Below are 19,858 nucleotides of genomic sequence, written 5' to 3' on the forward strand. Positions count from 1 at the left end.
ACTTGTTTACATTAGACTTGAAGACAACCATATTGTAGTCAGCTGGAAAGTAGGAAAACAGAAGACAATTCCACAGGCGTGCTGTTCTAAGAAAGAAGCTTTGTTCATGGAATCTATCAGCTTAAAATATATACACGTGTTTGGCAAAATCAATATGGCGGAATCCTTAGTTCCGGCCAAGGGGAATAACTATGATTCATTTCTTGAAGAGTTACAGTAATTTATTATAACATTTTCCCCTTCAACAATAATTAAGTATGGAATTACAGAAGTTAAATTTAGTCTGTTCAGTACTAGGTTAAAAAGTCCTTATATTTACTTGGTAATCGCCGCATTCTGGACGATCTCCGCACTGACTCACAGGGATTTTTGTTCTCAGCATCCACATCGTGGCTAGTATGGATATGTTCAGGATCAGGTAAGGGATTCTTCTCCTCCACGTCGATATTGTTTTAGTCAGGTGGCGGTTCTTTACGGGCTTCAGGGCTTGCAGTATTGTTTTCATCGTGTTCGTCTTCTTGGTTTAAGGAGTAAGGGGCCAGGTCTCGCACATTAACAGTAGTTTCCGCACCAGAGGGTAGTCGTACATGAGCATAGTAGGGGTTGATGTCTGATAAGGTAGCAGGGGTTACTGGAGGGTCGAGCTTACTAGACTTAGTATGGTTTCTGACATATACTGGGCCTGGTTTCGCCCAAGTGGGAACAGAAGTTCCGGAGGAAGATCTACGACTATATTTGAACATTCTCTCATGAGGAGTCGTATTGGTGGCAGTGCATAGTAACGACCTGATTGAATGGAGAGCGTTTGGTAGTATATCTTCCCAATGAGGCAGTTTCATGTTGCTAGAGTGTAAGGTCGTTTGGATGGCCTTCCATAAAGTTCCATTGAGCTTCTCAACTTGCCCGTTACCCTCAAGGTGATACCTACTTGTTTTAGAGGTGGCGATACCTTTGCCACGTAAGTAATCTTTGATTTCTCCTGCAAGGAAGTCGGCAGCCCGGTCAGTGTGTATCATATCGGGCATGCCAAAAATAGCAAATAGTTGGTTTAGGCAATGGATCACGGTTTTACTAGTCATATCCTTACAGGGGAAGGCAAAGGGAAAGTGAGTATATTCATCAATTATGGTGAGTAAGTATTTGTTACCACGTACAGAAGTAGGTAAAGGGCCTTTAAAGTCGATGTTTAGTCGCTGGAAAGGTAGTCTAGCCTGTATGAGTGTTCCTTTGTTACAACTGGCAAATTTAGGTTTTAAATACTGACAGGAGGGGCACGAGTCTGTTATGTTTTTAATTTGTTCTAAAGAGAAAGGAAGGTTTCTTGTCCGGATGAAGTGGCTGAGTTGCGTGACTCCAGGATGGCATAGTGTAGCATGCAAGTCGCGGAGGTCTTGCAAAGTGTGCGTTAATGCAGAGATGCGAGAAAACGTATCAGCAGCTGTATTTTCCGTTCCTGGGCGGTAAGTAATGCTGAATTTGAATTGTGATAGTTCGATCCGCCAACGACATATCTTATCATTTTTAATTTTTGATTTTCTCTTATTATCGAACATAAAACTGACGCTCTTTTGATCTGTAATAACTTTGAAATGTCTCCCGAGTAAGAAGTGTCGCCACTTTCGAAGAGCTTCGACAATTGCAGCAGCTTCCTTTTCGACCGCGTAATGTCTAATCTCGTTCGGGCTTAGTGTCCGAGAAAAGAATGCAACGGGTCTACCCTGTTGGTTCAGCGTAGCAGCAATGCAGTATTTACTGGCATCAGTTTCCACTACAAATTCTTTGTCTGGGTCAACAGTTATAAGGGTGGCATTACTTAAGTTGGTCTTCAGCGTCTGAAAAGAATTTAGAATAGACGGGGGTAGTGGAAACTCCCTGTTATGGTTCAGCGGCAGTATCTTATCAGAAAAATTTTGAATGAATTTACTATAGTAAGAGAACATACCAATTATTCGTTTTTGCGACTGTAAATTTAGAGGCGGTGGCGTTTCAAGGAGTGGTTTTAGCCTCAGGTAATCAGGAGTAATTTGGTTGTTCTGGATTGTGTACCCAAGAAGTGTGATAGAAGTAGTAGAAATGATGCTCTTACTTTGGTTGAGTGTGATGTTGCATTTTTTTGCTACATTATAAAACCTTTGAAGGTTGTAATCATGTTCTTGTTGATCCTTTCCGCATATCGTGACATTGTCTACATACACAAAAGTATCTGTTAATTTTTCTCTTTCTACAATGCCATCGATGCATCTTTGAAAGGCACTCACTCCGTTAGTGACTCCAAAAGGGATACGAGTAAATTGGTAAAGTTTTCCATTTACTTTGAATGCTGTGTATTTCCTATCGGCGTGACTAATTGGGATTTGATGGTAAACAGACTTCAGGTCAAATGTTGTAAAAACGTTGTGCTATGTCATCAATCATTTTAGTAATGTTAGGCATGGGATAGGCATCTAGTTCTGTAAATCTATTTATGGTGTCGCTGTAGTCGACCACCATTCTTTTTTTTTGATTCTTGTTAGAGGTCACTAAAACTTGGGCTCGCCAAGGAGATATAGAGGGTTCTATTATGCCTTCCTTCAGCATTCTGGCAGTTTCCTCTTTAATAAAAATGTTGTCAGTGAATGAGTGACGACGAGATTTGGTGGCAATAGGGGTCGTCCGAGTAGAAAGATGAGAGAAGAGGGGAGGAGGAGAAATTTTGATACATGGAAAACTGTTACTCTTACCCATCGCTCCAATAACAAGATTTTCCCTGGGACCGTCAAATTTCAACGTCACAGTTTTATATTGTTTTAGAAGGTCTTTTCCGACAATCAGATCCATGAACAGGTCCTTAATTACTTCCACCGTCATGGCGTGGTGGTTTCTACCGTTTAGAGAGATGTCAACAACAGTTTCGCCGATGATTTTAGCATGATGATTCGGGTCCGCCAATGCTACGGTTTTCAGTTTGGGGATAACAAAAAGTTTCAGTTTTCTTGCTGTATTTTTGCTAATGAACGTCCCCACGCTGCCGGAGTCTACCATAGCATTCACTACCTGCCCATTTATTTCGCATTTGGTGTAGGTGATGTCTTTGGCACCCGTTCCTAGTCAGGAGAGATTGGGTGGGGGGGAGTCCGGGTCGTACAATACAGCAGCAGGAGAGGAGGATGATCTACATACCTTAGCCCAATGGCCATTTTTTTTACATTTTCTACACTCGGCATTACGCGCAGGACACATCGCCCGTGCATGCCGTGTGTTCCCACAGAAGAAACAAATTCCTTTTTGTAATGTATTTCCTTTTACAGCGGCTAAGGGAGTTTCTTCTGGTTGAACTACGGTAGCTGTTACGCTCGGGTGGTAATCGAAGCTGGCCGTATGCTTCTCCGCTTGTTCTAGGGACATAGCCATTGTAAATGTCTCTTGTAGCGTCGAGAAAGGTTTTTCAAGTAGGCGCTGACGGATAGACGAAGACGAGATGCCGCTAATGAACGCGTCCCGTATATATTGTTTTTTGTTTTCCTCGGCACTTACCACTTGAAATTCGCAAGATTTAGCGAATACTTCCAATTGTTGCATGAACTCGTCGATGGTTTGTGTCGGTTTTTGTTTACTTGTCAGGAGTTGATGTCTGTTAAATACAATGTTTGTTGGTTTCATATAAATAGCGTCTAGCATTTCTATGGCGCCGTTGTAATCCGTGGCGTCGCTTATAATTTCGAAAATTGTCACCGAGACAGAATTGATCAAAGCGAAAAGATTTTGCGCATTGTTTTCGATTTGGCCGTTATTTAACGTGCGTAGATAGTATTTGAATGTTAACTTCCAATGTTTGTATATTTTTTCCGACTTCGGAGCAGTTGGTTCTGTGTTAAATCTGTCTGGCCGCAGTAATTTGTCCATTTTTTTATTTTTTTATTTTAAGCTGATAAAATTGAAATGATAAAAGAAGAATGAATAAGAATGCCTTTCGTAAAGGTTTTATCAGCTTAAAATATATACACGTGTTTGGCAAAATCAATATGGCGGAATCCTTAGTTCCGGCCAAGGAGAATAACTATGATTCATTTCCTGAAGAGTTACAGTAATTTATTATAACAATCTACATTTAGGTTTAGGCACAGATAACGAGTGGGGGTAATTATTAATAGTGTTTTCAGCTAGACGAGTGTTTCTTGTGAAAGTTTGGCGAGTGGGGGGACCATAGACTGAAGCTCAGTCGAACACTTTCCATGAAAATAACGATACAGCAGAGACAAACTCGCGACATCTCTTCTGTGAGATAGAGGTTGCAGGGAAGAGAAAAGGATATCTTCTATGAGGCTACGAAGTCTATTTTGAACTCTATCAAGGCAGGATAAGTCCTTTCTAGCAGCTCCTGCCCAGATGTGGCAACAGTATTCCATCCTTGGACGTACCTGGCTTTTATATAGATAGAGAATTGCATCAGCAGTGAGATATCTACTGGATCAATAGAAAGATCCCACCATTTTTCCAGCGGCCTTGGCAACAGATTTGATGTACATGTTCCATTTAAGATCAGGAGTAAAAAGGTCAAGTCCAGAAGCTTGTCAAAACTTGAGGTCTCCTGAAGACTAGAGCCATTCATTTCAACTGATGCCAGATGTGGATCAGAATGTTGATGATGTAAAGAGAGAAGCTTGATTTTAGATGCATTAAAAGTAACCAGCCACTCCTTTCCCCATTGTACCACGTGCTCAAGATCAGAGGAGAGAGAATCGGAGAGAACTTGGTCGTTTACTGACTTAAATGTGCTACCATAAATGGTAGTGTCATCACCATAAATGTCTACAAATGATGTAAGGATGTGATTTGGAAGATCATTAATGTAGATCAGGAAAAGAGTTGGGCCCAGGATGGACCCCTGAGAGACACCAGCATTAATACTGTGAGCTTCTGATTTTTGCTCATCAACTACTACTCTTATGAACCTATCAGAAAGAAATGATTTAATAATTGAGAAGACATTTCTAGCTAGAGATCTTGTGAAGTAAACCTTCATGCCATACCCCATCAAAAGCCTTAGATATGTCAAGAGCAATTGCTCTTGAAAGGTTGCCTCTGTCAAGAGATTCGCTAATCCTATGAGATATAACTGTAAGCACACCTGCTGTAGATCTAGCAGAACGGAAACCATATTGTGTGTCATTAAGAAGGTTATTTTTGCTTAGATGGTTGATTACTTCTCTATTTTAACATAGATTCCAGCAACTTACTCATGATGCACAGGAGACTTATTGGCCTGTACTGAGAGAGGGATGAGCGATCACCAGAATTCTTAAATACAGGGCATACTGATGAGATTTTCCAGGGTGATGGGAAGCAATTCTCCTTAAGACAACGTTTAAACAGTTTTGTAAGTATGGGTGCTAGTTCTGGTTAAAGTTTTTTGAGTACTATAATTGGAATACTGTCATAGCCGGTTGCTTTACTGGAATCAAGATTTTTGATTAGCTTGGCAACATCACATACAGATATATGTATATCATATAGCATGATTTCTGATACAGGAGAAAATATTGGGGGTTGGCGGCCTTGGTCGCAAAGGGTAGAATTAGCTGCAAAGTTCTTGGCAAAGAGTTTGGCTTTCTCTGATGCTGACGAGATTACCTCAGGTCTATTAATGATAGTTGGGATGGAGCACACGCTTCTGTTTAGGATTCTGTTTGCTATTTACCAAAACTGGTGAAAACCAAGCCGCTGCTCATCTACTTTCAACTTGACGGACTGAGCATCTAACTCTCTTGCGTTCTTTATTACTTTCTTACAATGGTTGCTGGCAGTTCTGAAAGTGGCTTTAGTTTCCATACATCTATTATATTGGAGGCAGTGGAAAAAGTGAGAGAACCATGGCTGGCTGTTAGCTTTTTGCTGGAACTTTTTCAAGGGTATGAAACTGTCTATACATACAATTAACCATTCCGTCAGGTCTGATACTATAGAGGACACATCCTTTTTAAACATGGAATGCAGAGGTAGATCTGATATAAATGTACGGAAGCTATCCCAGTCAGCCATAGTGTATCGATATATTGTACGATGGAGAGGTACGTCTGGGGACTTATTATATTTCATTTTTATCTTAATTGATACAACAGAGTGGTCGGAATATCCAAGAGGAGACTGAACAGAAACTGAACATAGCTCAGGGCAAGTTGAGAGAAAAAGGTCTAGGAGACTCGCATACTGGCCGTCATTGTTGGGCACATGGGTGGGTTCGTGAACAATCTGAGTGAGGTCATAAGCAATGGAGAAATCATGACAGAACCTCCCCTCATCATCGGTCTTGTTTGAGTGAGTCAACCATTCCACATTGTAAACATTGAAGTCACTACATACGTGAATGTTAGCTGAAGGATAAGCAGATAGGATTTTGTCAATTTTCTCAGATATGCTTTTAAAGATAGTAACTTCGCTGTTGTAGGGGTGATAAAGAGGTCAGATTTAGAAGTTAAATTAGAGTATCCTTTAATTACGAACTCATCTAGGTTTAGTTTCCTGTAATTGGGTTTCAACCTCTGGAAGGTTAGAATGTAGGCCCCTGATGTTGGTGAAGGAGATATGGTAGTGGGGGTTTGTGTTGGAAGTTCGAGATCTGGGTTTAATCATGTATTTTTTCTTGAAACTTGTCATGATGGAATTTTGGAATTTGTGGACTAGGTTGTCAGACTTGCTTAGAGCAGGACAGAGAGGGGAAACTAAGAGAGAAAAAGAAACGAAGAAATTTTTTTTTTGTAGAACATGATAAGGTAAAGCCGTAACAATTACCTACTAATATGGCATCAAGAGGCCCCCACCAGAAGCTACTGCATGGTCCAGAATCCATTCACCAAATGGCAATACAGCAGCCCCAGTACTTTGCACCTGCTGATAGGACAGCCCCCTTAGTGGTTAATCCAAGGTTCGGATCCCTGACTATCAGGCGGATAACGTCAGCCCAGATAAAACGTTTACCTCCAGCACCCTTACTAGTGACATGGCTACAAGGATAGACATAGAAACAGAAAATTTCCGCCACCTCTGCCAACTGTTTGTGCAAAACACTGCCAACCAACTTTTCTTCTCCCTTTCTCAGAAAAATCACTCATTAAAAAATGAGGAGTGAGGGACAAATAAAGAGAAGTGAGAATAATGGGAGCTGCCGATAATGCATCCACAATATGTTTTCTACTCTCCATTAAAAAAATTATTAAGTATTGTACTTTATAAAAGTCTAATTGGTGTGTTTAAGGGAAAGTATGGTGATAGATTCCCCTCTCACAAACTAAAAATGAATACAATTTCCAAATCTATTTTTACAATCAGCTTGGACTATGGACGAGAAAACGCTAGGATTAAATAAAACAATCAGAAAATAAATATATAAATTAAATACTGAAATAAAATGTACTTAATTAATATTTGAATCTAAAGATAAAAAGATTAATATAGAAGTCACTTATCTCGAAAAAAGAGATCTGTCTCCAGAATGCAAACTGTTGAAAAATGTTTTAGTTTTAAAAACATCAGCGTTCCAAAGATTTTTTTTTGATTTTTCTTTTAAATTTGTTTCTTTCATGGTTTATTACAAAATGCCTAACAAGAAATCTCTAGCCATAAATTTGGCTGAAAAGTCCTTCTTTAAAAATAAAAATCTGTCTAAAACATCCGCCTTCAATAGTGTACAACCACATGCATCCTCCCCTCTTGCCAACAAACACCAACCCCAGCAATCTTTCCATGGTCTTCTTTTTCACCTTCCCTTTTTGTCGTCATCTCTCATCATTGGTGGCAGCTGAGGGGTGTGCAGTAGCTCACAAGTATAAAAAACTAAAATGAAGCACAAACTTGAGAGAAACAAAAGACTCTTAACACATTCTGTATATATTGGAGGTGCATGTGTGACACCACTGTGGGAAACAACCCTCTAAGCTCTTAGGTCCACATTTATGCCTTCTGACCATTTGCATCATTTGATGTCAACTCATTTCTATCTATCCCAATCCATAACCTGTGTTTACGTCTCAACTCAAAAGATTGTGTGTAAACTTTTCCTAACTCACTGCCACTCCTAAAACTGTCTGTAAACTAACTATAAAAATATTGATCCCTATTGTCCAATGCTTTGTCCCAATCACTGCCACACCTTGATCAACAATCCTATTTCAGTTTTCTAGGGAAACGTGCGACTTACCTAATTAGCACCTGTGCATAATTCAACAGGTCGGTCGTGGAATGAAATGAATGAAGAAGAAAGAAACAAAAATGACTGCCTTATCTCTTTATATGCCTGCAATGTGAACAACCTACTAAAGACAAAATTCGGCCTGTAATGGATTACCGAGAATTGAATCAACATGTTGATGGAAATGCAGATGTGTGCGCTGCTAAACTAAGAGAGTGGCATCAGAAAGGGAGTAATGTAGCACTGCTGGATTTACAGAGAGCCTACCTGCAGATATGTGTCCATGAGTCATTATGGCCATTTTAGACAGTGATAATCAAGGGAAAACGATATTGTTTGGCACGTTTAGGTTTTGGCCTAAACGTAGCACCCTTAATAATGACAACTATTATTAAAACTGTTTTGATGCAGGATGAGACCACAGCAAAAGCTATTTTGGCTCTCGGTGTGCGGTGACTCGAAAGGCAGAAAATGGACAGATTTGACTTTCGCTTGATAGGTATCAAGCGAAAGTCAAATCTGTCCGTTTGATGGATCTACCACTGGACCATCTGTCGTCAAATGGGTGGAAAAGGCTGAGAAGATCTGTACACTGTGCAGAATTAAAGAACCAGCCACAGTCATTCCTTTGAGGTTAACCGGAGGGGGCCTATGCAGTCTACCAGCAACTCGGGGATGAACCAGACTGGGATACAATCAAACACAGCCTGTATACAGCGTTTGGTACAGATCCGTTTGTTGCATGGCAACAGTTCACGACACCGGGAACACCCCGTGTCTATTGAAGAAAAGGACTTCTGTGCTACGTTTGACGGCAGTTGAGAGCTGTCTTTTTTGAACGTGGTGCTCCGCTGGAAATTCTGACTGATAATGCTACTACATTTCGATGTCAAGAATTTCAAAAATTTACGCAGGAATGGGGGATTAGAATACGTTACCGATGTGCCCAGACTTCTTTTCCTTCTACAAGCACTAGGAGGCGTCATAATCACAGCGACTGGAGGTGTAATGCTTGGAGAAGGAGAAGAAGCCTGGGCAGCCATTTTTGTTTCTTTCTTCTTCATTCATTTCATTCCACGACCGATCCGTTGAATTATGCACACGTGCTAATTAGGTAAGTCGCACGTTTCCCTACACTTTGGTGAACAACTTCCTCTCATTTCCTATTGTTCTGCTGATCAACTTTTTTTCCTTTTTTTTTTACGTTATAGATTTTTCTCTACTTTTTAAAAAATTCCTAACATTTCTTTTTTCTGGAGAGAGGGTCGATATTATCACCATTGCCTAACATTTACATATTTTACACGTCTCTACCTGTGTTGAAAAAGTTTGTTTAATGACTTCTTCCAATCAAGAAATGACTCATCATTTGTCGATGACTCTATTGATTAATAGTCGGATGCTTTTCATAAATTTCCCTTTTCAGGTGCTCCTAATCTTGTTGTGAATGTTTTAAACCAAACAGATGATGATTCTTTCACAATATCTGTTGATGCAAGCGAACAAATTCCATTTCTCAATACAGGTAATTCTTGTTGCTTTTCTTGTGGCTCCATTTATCTTTACTCTTGAATGTGCACTGACCAAAAATTTCATAATAAAATAATAATAAAAAAAAAGAATCATTATCATTTTTTTAAAATGTGTTTCCTAAAAAGAAATGTAAAAATGTTTTGAACACCAAAAACATTAACGTTAACCAGGTAGAATTATTTTCTTAGTGTCATCATACTGAGTATTAAAGTCTGCGAGTGATTTTTCAAAGTGTCGACTAGAAATAATGAAACGCTTATCTTTTGGCGATTGTATTTCTTTTACTGACGATCTTTCAAAGCTCACTCCTGAATGAAAAATATATTTTCAACTTTTTTTTTTATAAACTGAACAAAGTTAAATCATTTAAACAATAAAAGTTTAATAGAACAATATACTTTTTTTTTTTAACGAAGGTTGTTTAAAAAAATATCTGGAGAAATTCAAGTATCAACATAAAATTTTTTGCATATTTAGAATTACACTTATTAAAAGAAAAACACAGAAAAATCTTTATGATGTACATACTCGTCACAGAACGAAGATGTCATATTCTAAAAATCATGTGGGTTTGGCTAGTAACTTTTCTATTCGGCTAGTAAATGAAAATATTTAGTTGTCAAAGGTTAACTAAAGATAAGTTTGTCCGTAGAGTCATGGAACAAGAACAAGCTAACCCTATGGATTAAATAAAGTCTTCCATTTGAAATTCTGTACAGATTCCTGAATTCAACAAAAAAGATGGAAGGTAACATGAGTCAAAATGTTGCAAGGATAACAACCAAAATTGAGAAAAGCATTCTAAATAATCCAAAAAATAATTAATCAAATAAATCATCAGAAATTGATTTGACATTTTTTTATTCAAGAAAAAATTTGTTGAATAATTTTGTGAAAATTGATCTTTTGTTTTTTCTCCTCAGTGCAATTTTTGAAGAAAGTAGTGGTCTATACAGTTTATAGTGATACACAACCAGAAATGGTTGGAGATCTTGAAGAGGGAATGTTGGTATGTTTTTTTTCATTTTTCTTCTATTTCCTCAATATTTGTTTTAAAATAAAGTCTGCAAGTGAAGAAGTGCATAATTAAACTTTAGATGAGTCATAATTAATATATAATCTTATGTCTTGAATCTTTATTCTGATTTGAATTAAAATCCATTACATCATTTTAATGGCTCTAATTTATGGTTTAAGCTTAAGAAATCTTAAGAAGAATTAAAACTCAAGAAATGTTGCTTAATTTGTGTGTAATGACTGTGGATCAATTTTAATGGAAATCTGAAATATTAAAAAAAAAAAAAAGGATTAAACATTTTTTTTTTAATATTTCAGATTTCCATTAAAATTGATCCATAGTCATTACACACAAATTAAGCAACATTTCTTGAGTTTTAATTTCTTCTTAAGATTTCTTAAGCTTAAACCATAAATTAGAGCCATTAAAATGATGTAATTTTATTTTAAACTTTTGTGAAATTTTAAAAATAGGGATAAGAATCAAATTATTTACTTAACAGAAACATAAATAATTTGATTCTTATCCCTATTTTTAAAATTTCACAAAACTTTAAAATATCTGAATTTTCACAAATGCCTTACACTACCTCTCTGCCACATTTGCATGAAACTAAATTAAACTAAATATAACCCACATTACCTACTCTTTTGCCACGCAGCTGTGTTTCAAAATTTATAATGATGAAAACTGAAATATAATGAAAATTTTAAGAGTAATAAATGTTGCACATACAAATACATGATATATACACTAGATTAACTTTAGAAAGATAAATGTAAAGTTATTGAAAACATTGTAATACACAAGATTGAATACTCCTAACAATTTTTGAGATTTCTAATGGCTCAATGAGTCACTGACACAATGCAATAACTTCATCTCCAAAAGACGAATAGTCTTGGAAAGAGCTGGGAAAATGTCCTCACCAAAGAAAGCTTATGAGAAAAAAAAAAAAGACAGAGTATTGAGTAACCAAGTGAAATGCAAAGACTACAAATCGATTGTCTTAATTCTGGAGTGGGTAAAATGGAATATATGCCAAGCCGACATGAAAATATGCCATGATTACATGTTCCATCATTTCAAGATTATGACAGTAGCAGGAAATATTTAAATGTGCAGATTTAATACAGAAAAATCTATAATGGCAGGATTTTTGTGAGTTGGCATTATTTTCAAACATTCCTAGAGTTTATCATCAATGCTATTGTTTTCTATTGCTAAAAATGCAGGTCATCATGCAAAAACCAAAATTGATTTAATGTTGCAATTTTCTATCATCACTTTCTGTAGAAGAGAATGCAACAAAAGATTTAAAAAAACATTTTGAACTGCAATGGAAGAATAAAAAAATACCGTCTTCCATCATCTGTTGAAATTCACGTTTAAATTGTTGGTGCATTTATTACCTACCTTTTTGGTGTATTTATTACCTCATTTGTTGGTGTATTTATTACCTCATTTGTTTATGTATTTATTACCTCATTTGTTGGTGCATTGATTACCTCATTTGTTGGTGCATTGATTACCTCATTTGTTGGTGCATTTATTACCTCATTTGTTGGTGTATTTATTACCTCATTTGTTGATGTATTTATTACCTCATTTGTTGATGTATTTATTACCTCATTTGTTGGTGTATTTATTACCTCATTTGTTGGTGCATTTATTACCTCATTTGTTGGTGTATTTATTACCTCATTTGTTGGTGCATTTATTACCTCATTTGTTGGTGTATTTATTACCTCATTTGTTGGTGCATTTATTATCTAATTTGTTGGTGTATTTATTACCTCATTTGTTGGTGCATTTACTACCTCATTTGTTGGTGTATTTAGTACCTCATTTATTGGTGTATTTATTACCTCATTTGTTGGTGTATTTTTTACCTCATTTATTTTTGTATTTATTACCTCATTCGTTGGTGTATTTATTACCTCATTTGTTGGTGTATTTATTACCTCATTTGTTGGTGTATTTATTACCTCATTTGTTGGTGTATCTTTTACCTCATTTATTTGTGTATTTATTACCTCATTTGTTGGTGTATTTATTACCTCATTTGTTGGTGTATTTATTACCTCATTTGTTCGTGTATTTTTTACCTCATTTGTTGATGTATTTATTACCTCATTTGTTGATGTATTTATTACCTCATTTGTTGGTGTATTTTTACCTCATTTGTTTGTGTATTTATTACCTTATTTGTAGGTGTATTTGACACCTCATTTGTTGGTGCATTTATTACCTCATTTGTGTATGTATTTATTACCTCATTCGTTGATGTATTTATTACCTCATTTATTGGTGTATTTATTACCTCATTTGTTTGTGTATTTATTACCTCATTTGTTGGTGTATTCATCACCTCATTTGTTGGTGTGTTTATCACCTCATTTGTTTGTGTATTTATCACCTAATTCGTTGATATATTTATTACCTCATTTGTTAATGTATTTATTATCTCATTTGTTGATGTATTTATTACCTTATTTGTAGGTGCATTTATTACCTCATTTGTTGGTGTATTTATTACCTCATTTGTTGGTGTATTTATCACCTCATTTGTAGGTGCATTTATTACCTCATTTGTTTGTGTATTTATTACCTTATTTGTAGGTGTATTTGTCACCTCATTTGTTGGTGCATTTATTACCTCATTTGTTGGTGTATTTATTACCTCATTTGTTTGTGTATTTATTACCTCATTTGTAGGTGTATTTATTACCTCATTTGTTTGTGTATTTATTCCCTCATTTGTTGGTGTATTCATCACCTCATTTGTTGGTGTGTTTATCACCTCATTTGTTTGTGTATTTATCACCTCATTCGTTGATATATTTATTACCTCATTTGTAGGTGCATTTATTACCTCATTTGTTTGTGTATTTATTACCTCATTTGTTGATGTATTTATTACCTCATTTGTTGGTGTATTTATTACCTCATTTGTTGATATATTTATTACCTCATTTGTTGGTGCCTTGATTACCTCATTTGTTGGTGTATTTATTACCTCATTTATTGGTGTATTTATTACCTCATTTGTTGGTGTATTTTTTACCACATTTGTTGATGTATTTATTACCTCATTTGTTGGTGTATTTATTACCTCATTTGTTTGTGTATTTTTTACCACATTTGTTGGTGTATTTATTACCTCATTTGTTGGTGTATTTATTACCTCATTTGTTGGTGCATTTATTAACTCATTTGTTGATGTATTTATTACCTCATTCGTTGGTGTATTTATCACCTCATTCGTTGGTGTATTTATTACCTCATTCGTTGGTGTATTTATTACCTCATTCGTTGGTGTATTTATTACCTCATTTGGTTGAGTATTTATTACCTCATTTGTTGGTGCATTTATCACCTCATTCGTTGGTGTATTTATCACCCGATTCGTTGGTGTATTTATTACCTCATTTGTTGGTGTATTTATTACCTCATTTGTTTGTGCATTTATTACCTCATTCGTTGGTGTATTTACTACCTCATTTGTTGATGCATTTATTACCTCATTTGTTGGTTTATTTATTACCCCATTTGTTGATGCATTTATTACCTCATTCGTTGATGCATCTATTACCTCATTTGTTTATGTATTTATTACCTCATTTGTTGATGTATTTATTACCTCATTTGTTTGTGTATTTATTACCTCATTTTTAGGTGTATTTATTACCTCATTTGTAGGTGTATTTATTACCTTATTTGTAGGTGTATTTATTACCTCATTTGTAGGTGTATTTATTACCTCATTTGTTTGTGTATTTATTACCTCATTTGTTGGTGTATTTATTACCTCATTTGTTGGTGTATTTATCACCTCATTTGTTTGTGTATTTATCACCTCATTCGTTGGTGTATGTATTACCTCATTTGTTTGTGTATTACCTCATTTGTTGGTGTATTTATTACCTCATTTGTTGATGTATTTATAACCTCATTTGTTTGTGTATTTATTACCTCATTTGTAGGTGTATTTATTACCTCATTTGTAGGTGCATTTATTACCTCATTTGTTGGTGTATTTATTACCTCATTTGTTGGTGTATTTATCACCTCATTTGTAGGTGCATTTATTACCTCATTTGTTTGTGTATTTATTACCTTATTTGTAGGTGTATTTGTCACCTCATTTGTTGGTGCATTTATTACCTCATTTGTTGGTGTATTTATTACCTCATTTGTTTGTGTATTTATTACCTCATTTGTAGGTGTATTTATTACCTCATTTGTTTGTGTATTTATTCCCTCATTTGTTGGTGTATTCATCACCTCATTTGTTGGTGTGTTTATCACCTCATTTGTTTGTGTATTTATCACCTCATTCGTTGATATATTTATTCCCTCATTTGTAGGTGCATTTATTACCTCATTTGTTTGTGTATTTATTACCTCATTTGTTGATGTATTTATTACCTCATTTGTTGGTGTATTTATTACCTCATTTGTTGATATATTTATTACCTCATTTGTTGGTGCCTTGATTACCTCATTTGTTGGTGTATTTATTACCTCATTTATTGGTGTATTTATTACCTCATTTGTTGGTGTATTTTTTACCACATTTGTTGATGTATTTATTACCTCATTTGTTGGTGTATTTATTACCTCATTTGTTTGTGTATTTTTTACCACATTTGTTGGTGTATTTATTACCTCATTTGTTGGTGTATTTATTACCTCATTTGTTGGTGCATTTATTAACTCATTTGTTGATGTATTTATTACCTCATTCGTTGGTGTATTTATCACCTCATTCGTTGGTGTATTTATTACCTCATTCGTTGGTGTATTTATTACCTCATTCGTTGGTGTATTTATTACCTCATTTGGTTGAGTATTTATTACCTCATTTGTTGGTGCATTTATCACCTCATTCGTTGGTGTATTTATCACCCGATTCGTTGGTGTATTTATTACCTCATTTGTTGGTGTATTTATTACCTCATTTGTTTGTGCATTTATTACCTCATTCGTTGGTGTATTTACTACCTCATTTGTTGATGCATTTATTACCTCATTTGTTGGTTTATTTATTACCCCATTTGTTGATGCATTTATTACCTCATTCGTTGATGCATCTATTACCTCATTTGTTTATGTATTTATTACCTCATTTGTTGATGTATTTATTACCTCATTTGTTTGTGTATTTATTACCTCATTTGTAGGTGTATTTATTACCTCATTTGTAGGTGTATTTATTACCTCATTTGTTTGTGTATTTATTACCTCATTTGTTGGTGTATTTATTACCTCATTTGTTGGTGTATTTATCACCTCATTTGTTTGTGTATTTATCACCTCATTCGTTGGTGTATGTATTACCTCATTTGTTTGTGTATTACCTCATTTGTTGGTGTATTTATTACCTCATTTGTTGATGTATTTATAACCTCATTTGTTTGTGTATTTATTACCTCATTTGTAGGTGTATTTATTACCTCATTTGTAGGTGCATTTATTACCTCATTTATAGGTGTATTTATTACCTCATTTGTAGGTGCATTTATTACCTCATTTGTTTGTGTATTTATTACCTCATTTGTTTGTGTATTTATTACCTCATTTGTGTATGTATTTATTACCTCATTTGTTTGTGTATTTATTACCTCATTTGTAGGTGTATTTATCACCTCATTTGTTGGTGTATTCATCACCTCATTTGTTGGTGTATTTAGCACCTCATTTGTTGGTGTATTTATTACCTCATTTGTTGGTGCATTTATTACCTCATTCGTTGATGCATTTATTACCTCATTTGTTGGTGTATTTTTTACCTCATTTATTTGTGTATTTATTACCTCATTCGTTGGTGTATTTATTACATCATTTGTTGGTGTATTTATTACCTCATTTGTTGGTGTATTTATTACCTCATTTGTTGGTGTATCTTTTACCTCATTTATTTGTGTATTTATTACCTCATTTGTTGGTGTATTTATTACCTCATTTGTTGGTGTATTTATTACCTCATTTGTTCGTGTATTTTTTACCTCATTTGTTGATGTATTTATTACCTCATTTGTTTATGTATTTATTACCTCATTTGTTAGTGTATTTTTTACCTCATTTGTTTGTGTATTTATTACCTTATTTGTAGGTGTATTGGTCACCTCATTTGTTGGTGTATTTATCACCTCATTTGTTGGTGTATTTATTACCTCATTCGTTGGTGTATTTATTAGCTCATTTGTTGATGTATTTATTACCTCATGTGTTGTTGTATTTATTACCTCATTTGTAGGTGTATTCATCACCTCATTTGTTGGTGTATTTAGCACCTCATTTGTTTGTGTATTTATTACCTCATTTGTTGGTGCATTTATTACCTCATTCGTTGATGCATTTATTACCTTATTTGTTGATGTATTTATTACCTCATTTGTAGGTGTATTTATCACCTCATTTATAGGTGTATTTATTACCTCATTTGTTGGTGTATTTATTACCTCATTTGTTGGTGTATTTATTACCTCATTTGTTGGTGTATTTATTACCTCATTTGTTGATTTATTTATTACCTCATTCGTTGATGTATTTATTACCTCATTTGTTGATGTATTTAGTACCTCATTCGTTGATGTATTTAGTACCTCATTTGTTGATGTATTTATCACTTCATTCGTTTATGTATTTATTACCTCATTCGTTGATGTATTTATTACCTCATTTGTTTATGTATTTATTACCTCATTTGTTGATATATTTATTACCTCATTTGTTGATGTATTTATTACCTCATTTGTTGGTGTATTTATTACCTCATTTGTTGATGTATTTATTACCTCATTTGTTGATGTATTTAGTACCTCATTTGTTGATGTATTTATTACCTCATTCGTTTATGTATTTATTACCTCATTTGTTGATGTATTTAGTACCTCATTCGTTGATGTATTTATTACCTCATGTGTTGGTGCATTTATTACCTCATTTGTTGATGTATTTATTACCTCATGTGTTGGTGCATTTAGTACCTCATTCGTTGATGTATTTATTACCTCATTCGTTGATGTATTTATTACCTCATGTGTTGATGTATTTATTACCTCATTCGTTGATGCATTTATTACCTCATTTGGAATTCTGATCTCTACACCGTTTGTTTAGGTGCGTAACAAACGAAAAAGCAGCAACAGCAGCATCCATTACTTAGACTTAACTGGATTTTGACTGATCCTAATACATATCATTGAGTGAATGATAGATATTCAAAGTGGACCTCAATTCAATTCACCGTACATTTCTGGTTGACAGAATAAACAGCCCAATTCTAAATAAGCGATACACAAGGAAGTAGGAGAGAGAATGGTTTATGCATACTAGACAGGATGTAATATTTTCAATAAATAGTTCTTTATACATGTGCTTCGGCCTTATATTGCTTGTCTTACTTAGCTGCTTCTCTTCATCGTCACAGTTTTGTCTTGTGATTGATATAAAATAATCTTTTCACATAGCAAAGACACAAGGAGACATTCGCTGAGAGTTTTCTTTTGGTTTTATTTTGGAAAGAATTGATTCTGGAGAGAGAAACTAATGTTTTCTTAGCTAATTATTTACTTCTTAATTTATTAACTTAACTGAGTGTCGCACACAGACAAAGATATCTGGGTAACATTTCACTTAGATTATCAAGTTTTTTACATTATTGGCCAATTGCACAACCAATGGCAGACTCACATTGTTCGATATCTCACGACTGGCTTCCATAGACGAACTGATTTGAAAACCTTTATTTCTCTCAACTCGAAAAAACATGGCATCATTCTTCATCTCTGTTTTATTTACCGTTTGATCTGCTGCCCCCCTGCCTCAACATTATGCCACTCATCTCTGGGAAGGAATTTTGCATTTTTTTTACGACTGACCCCTAAAACTGGTCCACTTGGTTTGGCGATTGGCAGTTTCTGAAATAAATTGTTTTGTTCCTGAACACCCATTAGTTTTTGATTTAACATCCTAACTTAATTGAAATGAAATACACACTCAAAGTAGAATTTTACCTTAGATTACAAAGTTTCTACATTATTGGCCAACCGCCATCGCAATCAAAGTAGAATTTTACCTTAGATTACAAAGTTTCTACATTATTGGCCAACCGCCATCGCAATCAAAGTAGAATTGTACCTTAGATTACAAAGTTTCTACATTATTGGCCAACCGCCATCGCAATCAAAGTAGAATTGTACCTTAGATTACAAAGTTTCTACATTATTGGCCAACCGCCATCGCAATCAAAGTAGAATTTTACCTTAGATTACAAAGTTTCTACATTATTGGCCAACCGCCATCGCAATCAAAGTAGAATTGTACCTTAGATTACAAAGTTTCTACATTATTGGCCAACCGCCATCGCAATCAAATCAATGCCTCTTGATTAGCTTCTACAGATTTAAAAACCTTTGTTTCTCTCAGCTCGAAAAACATGTCATTTGTCATTTCTCTGTTTTGTCTATTGTTTCAACTTTATGTCACCCGTCTCTGGCAACGATCCTGGGTTATGATAATATGTACTAAGTGTGACCATTGTCAGAATCACCACTGGCTGAATTAATCGCTATTGACATGGGGTCTCTAGTATTTAATACAAGCAGCGACACCAACCATATTACTACATTGTTGTCTCATCATCTTGTATTATTTGATTGAATATCGACATATAATCTTGTATTACAAATACTTCTCCTTCAAACATGTGTCATCATTATTTTTTAATCTTTTTCTTTTTATTTTTAAGTCTGACATTCGTGGTCCCGATATGCGACTTATGGGTCAGTCTGTATTACAACTGACACAAGATGGAGAATGGCAAGGAATGTTAATTGTAAGTTTTGAATTGTATTTCCAGCTTTCCATATTCATTTGTGACTCACCCTCTCTCTCTCTTCATCTTTTCTTATTTCCTCTATGTTTTTCTTATACCTCTTTCCCTTTTTATTCATCTTCTCTCTCTCTCTGTCTCTCCTCCATCCTTTTACTTTTATTTTTCTTCCCCTATTTTTCATGTGTTATTTTTTTGCTCTACTATTTTATTTGTGTTTCTTTTTTATCTTTCTGTTCATTATTGCCCCCCACTCTTACACATTTCTCTTTCAGTTCTTCCTCCTGCCCCATCTTTTTAT

At 35.0% G+C, this 19,858-nt stretch overlaps 1 protein-coding gene across 1 annotated transcript in view; it reads left to right on the plus strand.

The window, feature by feature from the left end:
* LOC145265454 (uncharacterized) overlaps positions 1 to 19,858 on the plus strand; it is a 116,027-nt gene that overhangs the window by 46,966 nt on the left and 49,203 nt on the right. Inside the window, exons 12-14 of the mRNA XM_080121313.1 lie at positions 9,591 to 9,689; positions 10,621 to 10,706; positions 19,474 to 19,560. Of these exons, the coding sequence (XP_079977439.1) occupies positions 9,591 to 9,689; positions 10,621 to 10,706; positions 19,474 to 19,560 (272 nt within the window). The remainder of the gene's footprint in view (positions 1 to 9,590; positions 9,690 to 10,620; positions 10,707 to 19,473; positions 19,561 to 19,858) is intronic.

This window comes from Euprymna scolopes, chromosome 40 (genome assembly GCF_053919585.1).
Source record: "Euprymna scolopes isolate OS-2025 chromosome 40, ASM5391958v1, whole genome shotgun sequence".
Lineage (NCBI taxonomy): Eukaryota > Metazoa > Mollusca > Cephalopoda > Sepiida > Sepiolidae > Euprymna > Euprymna scolopes.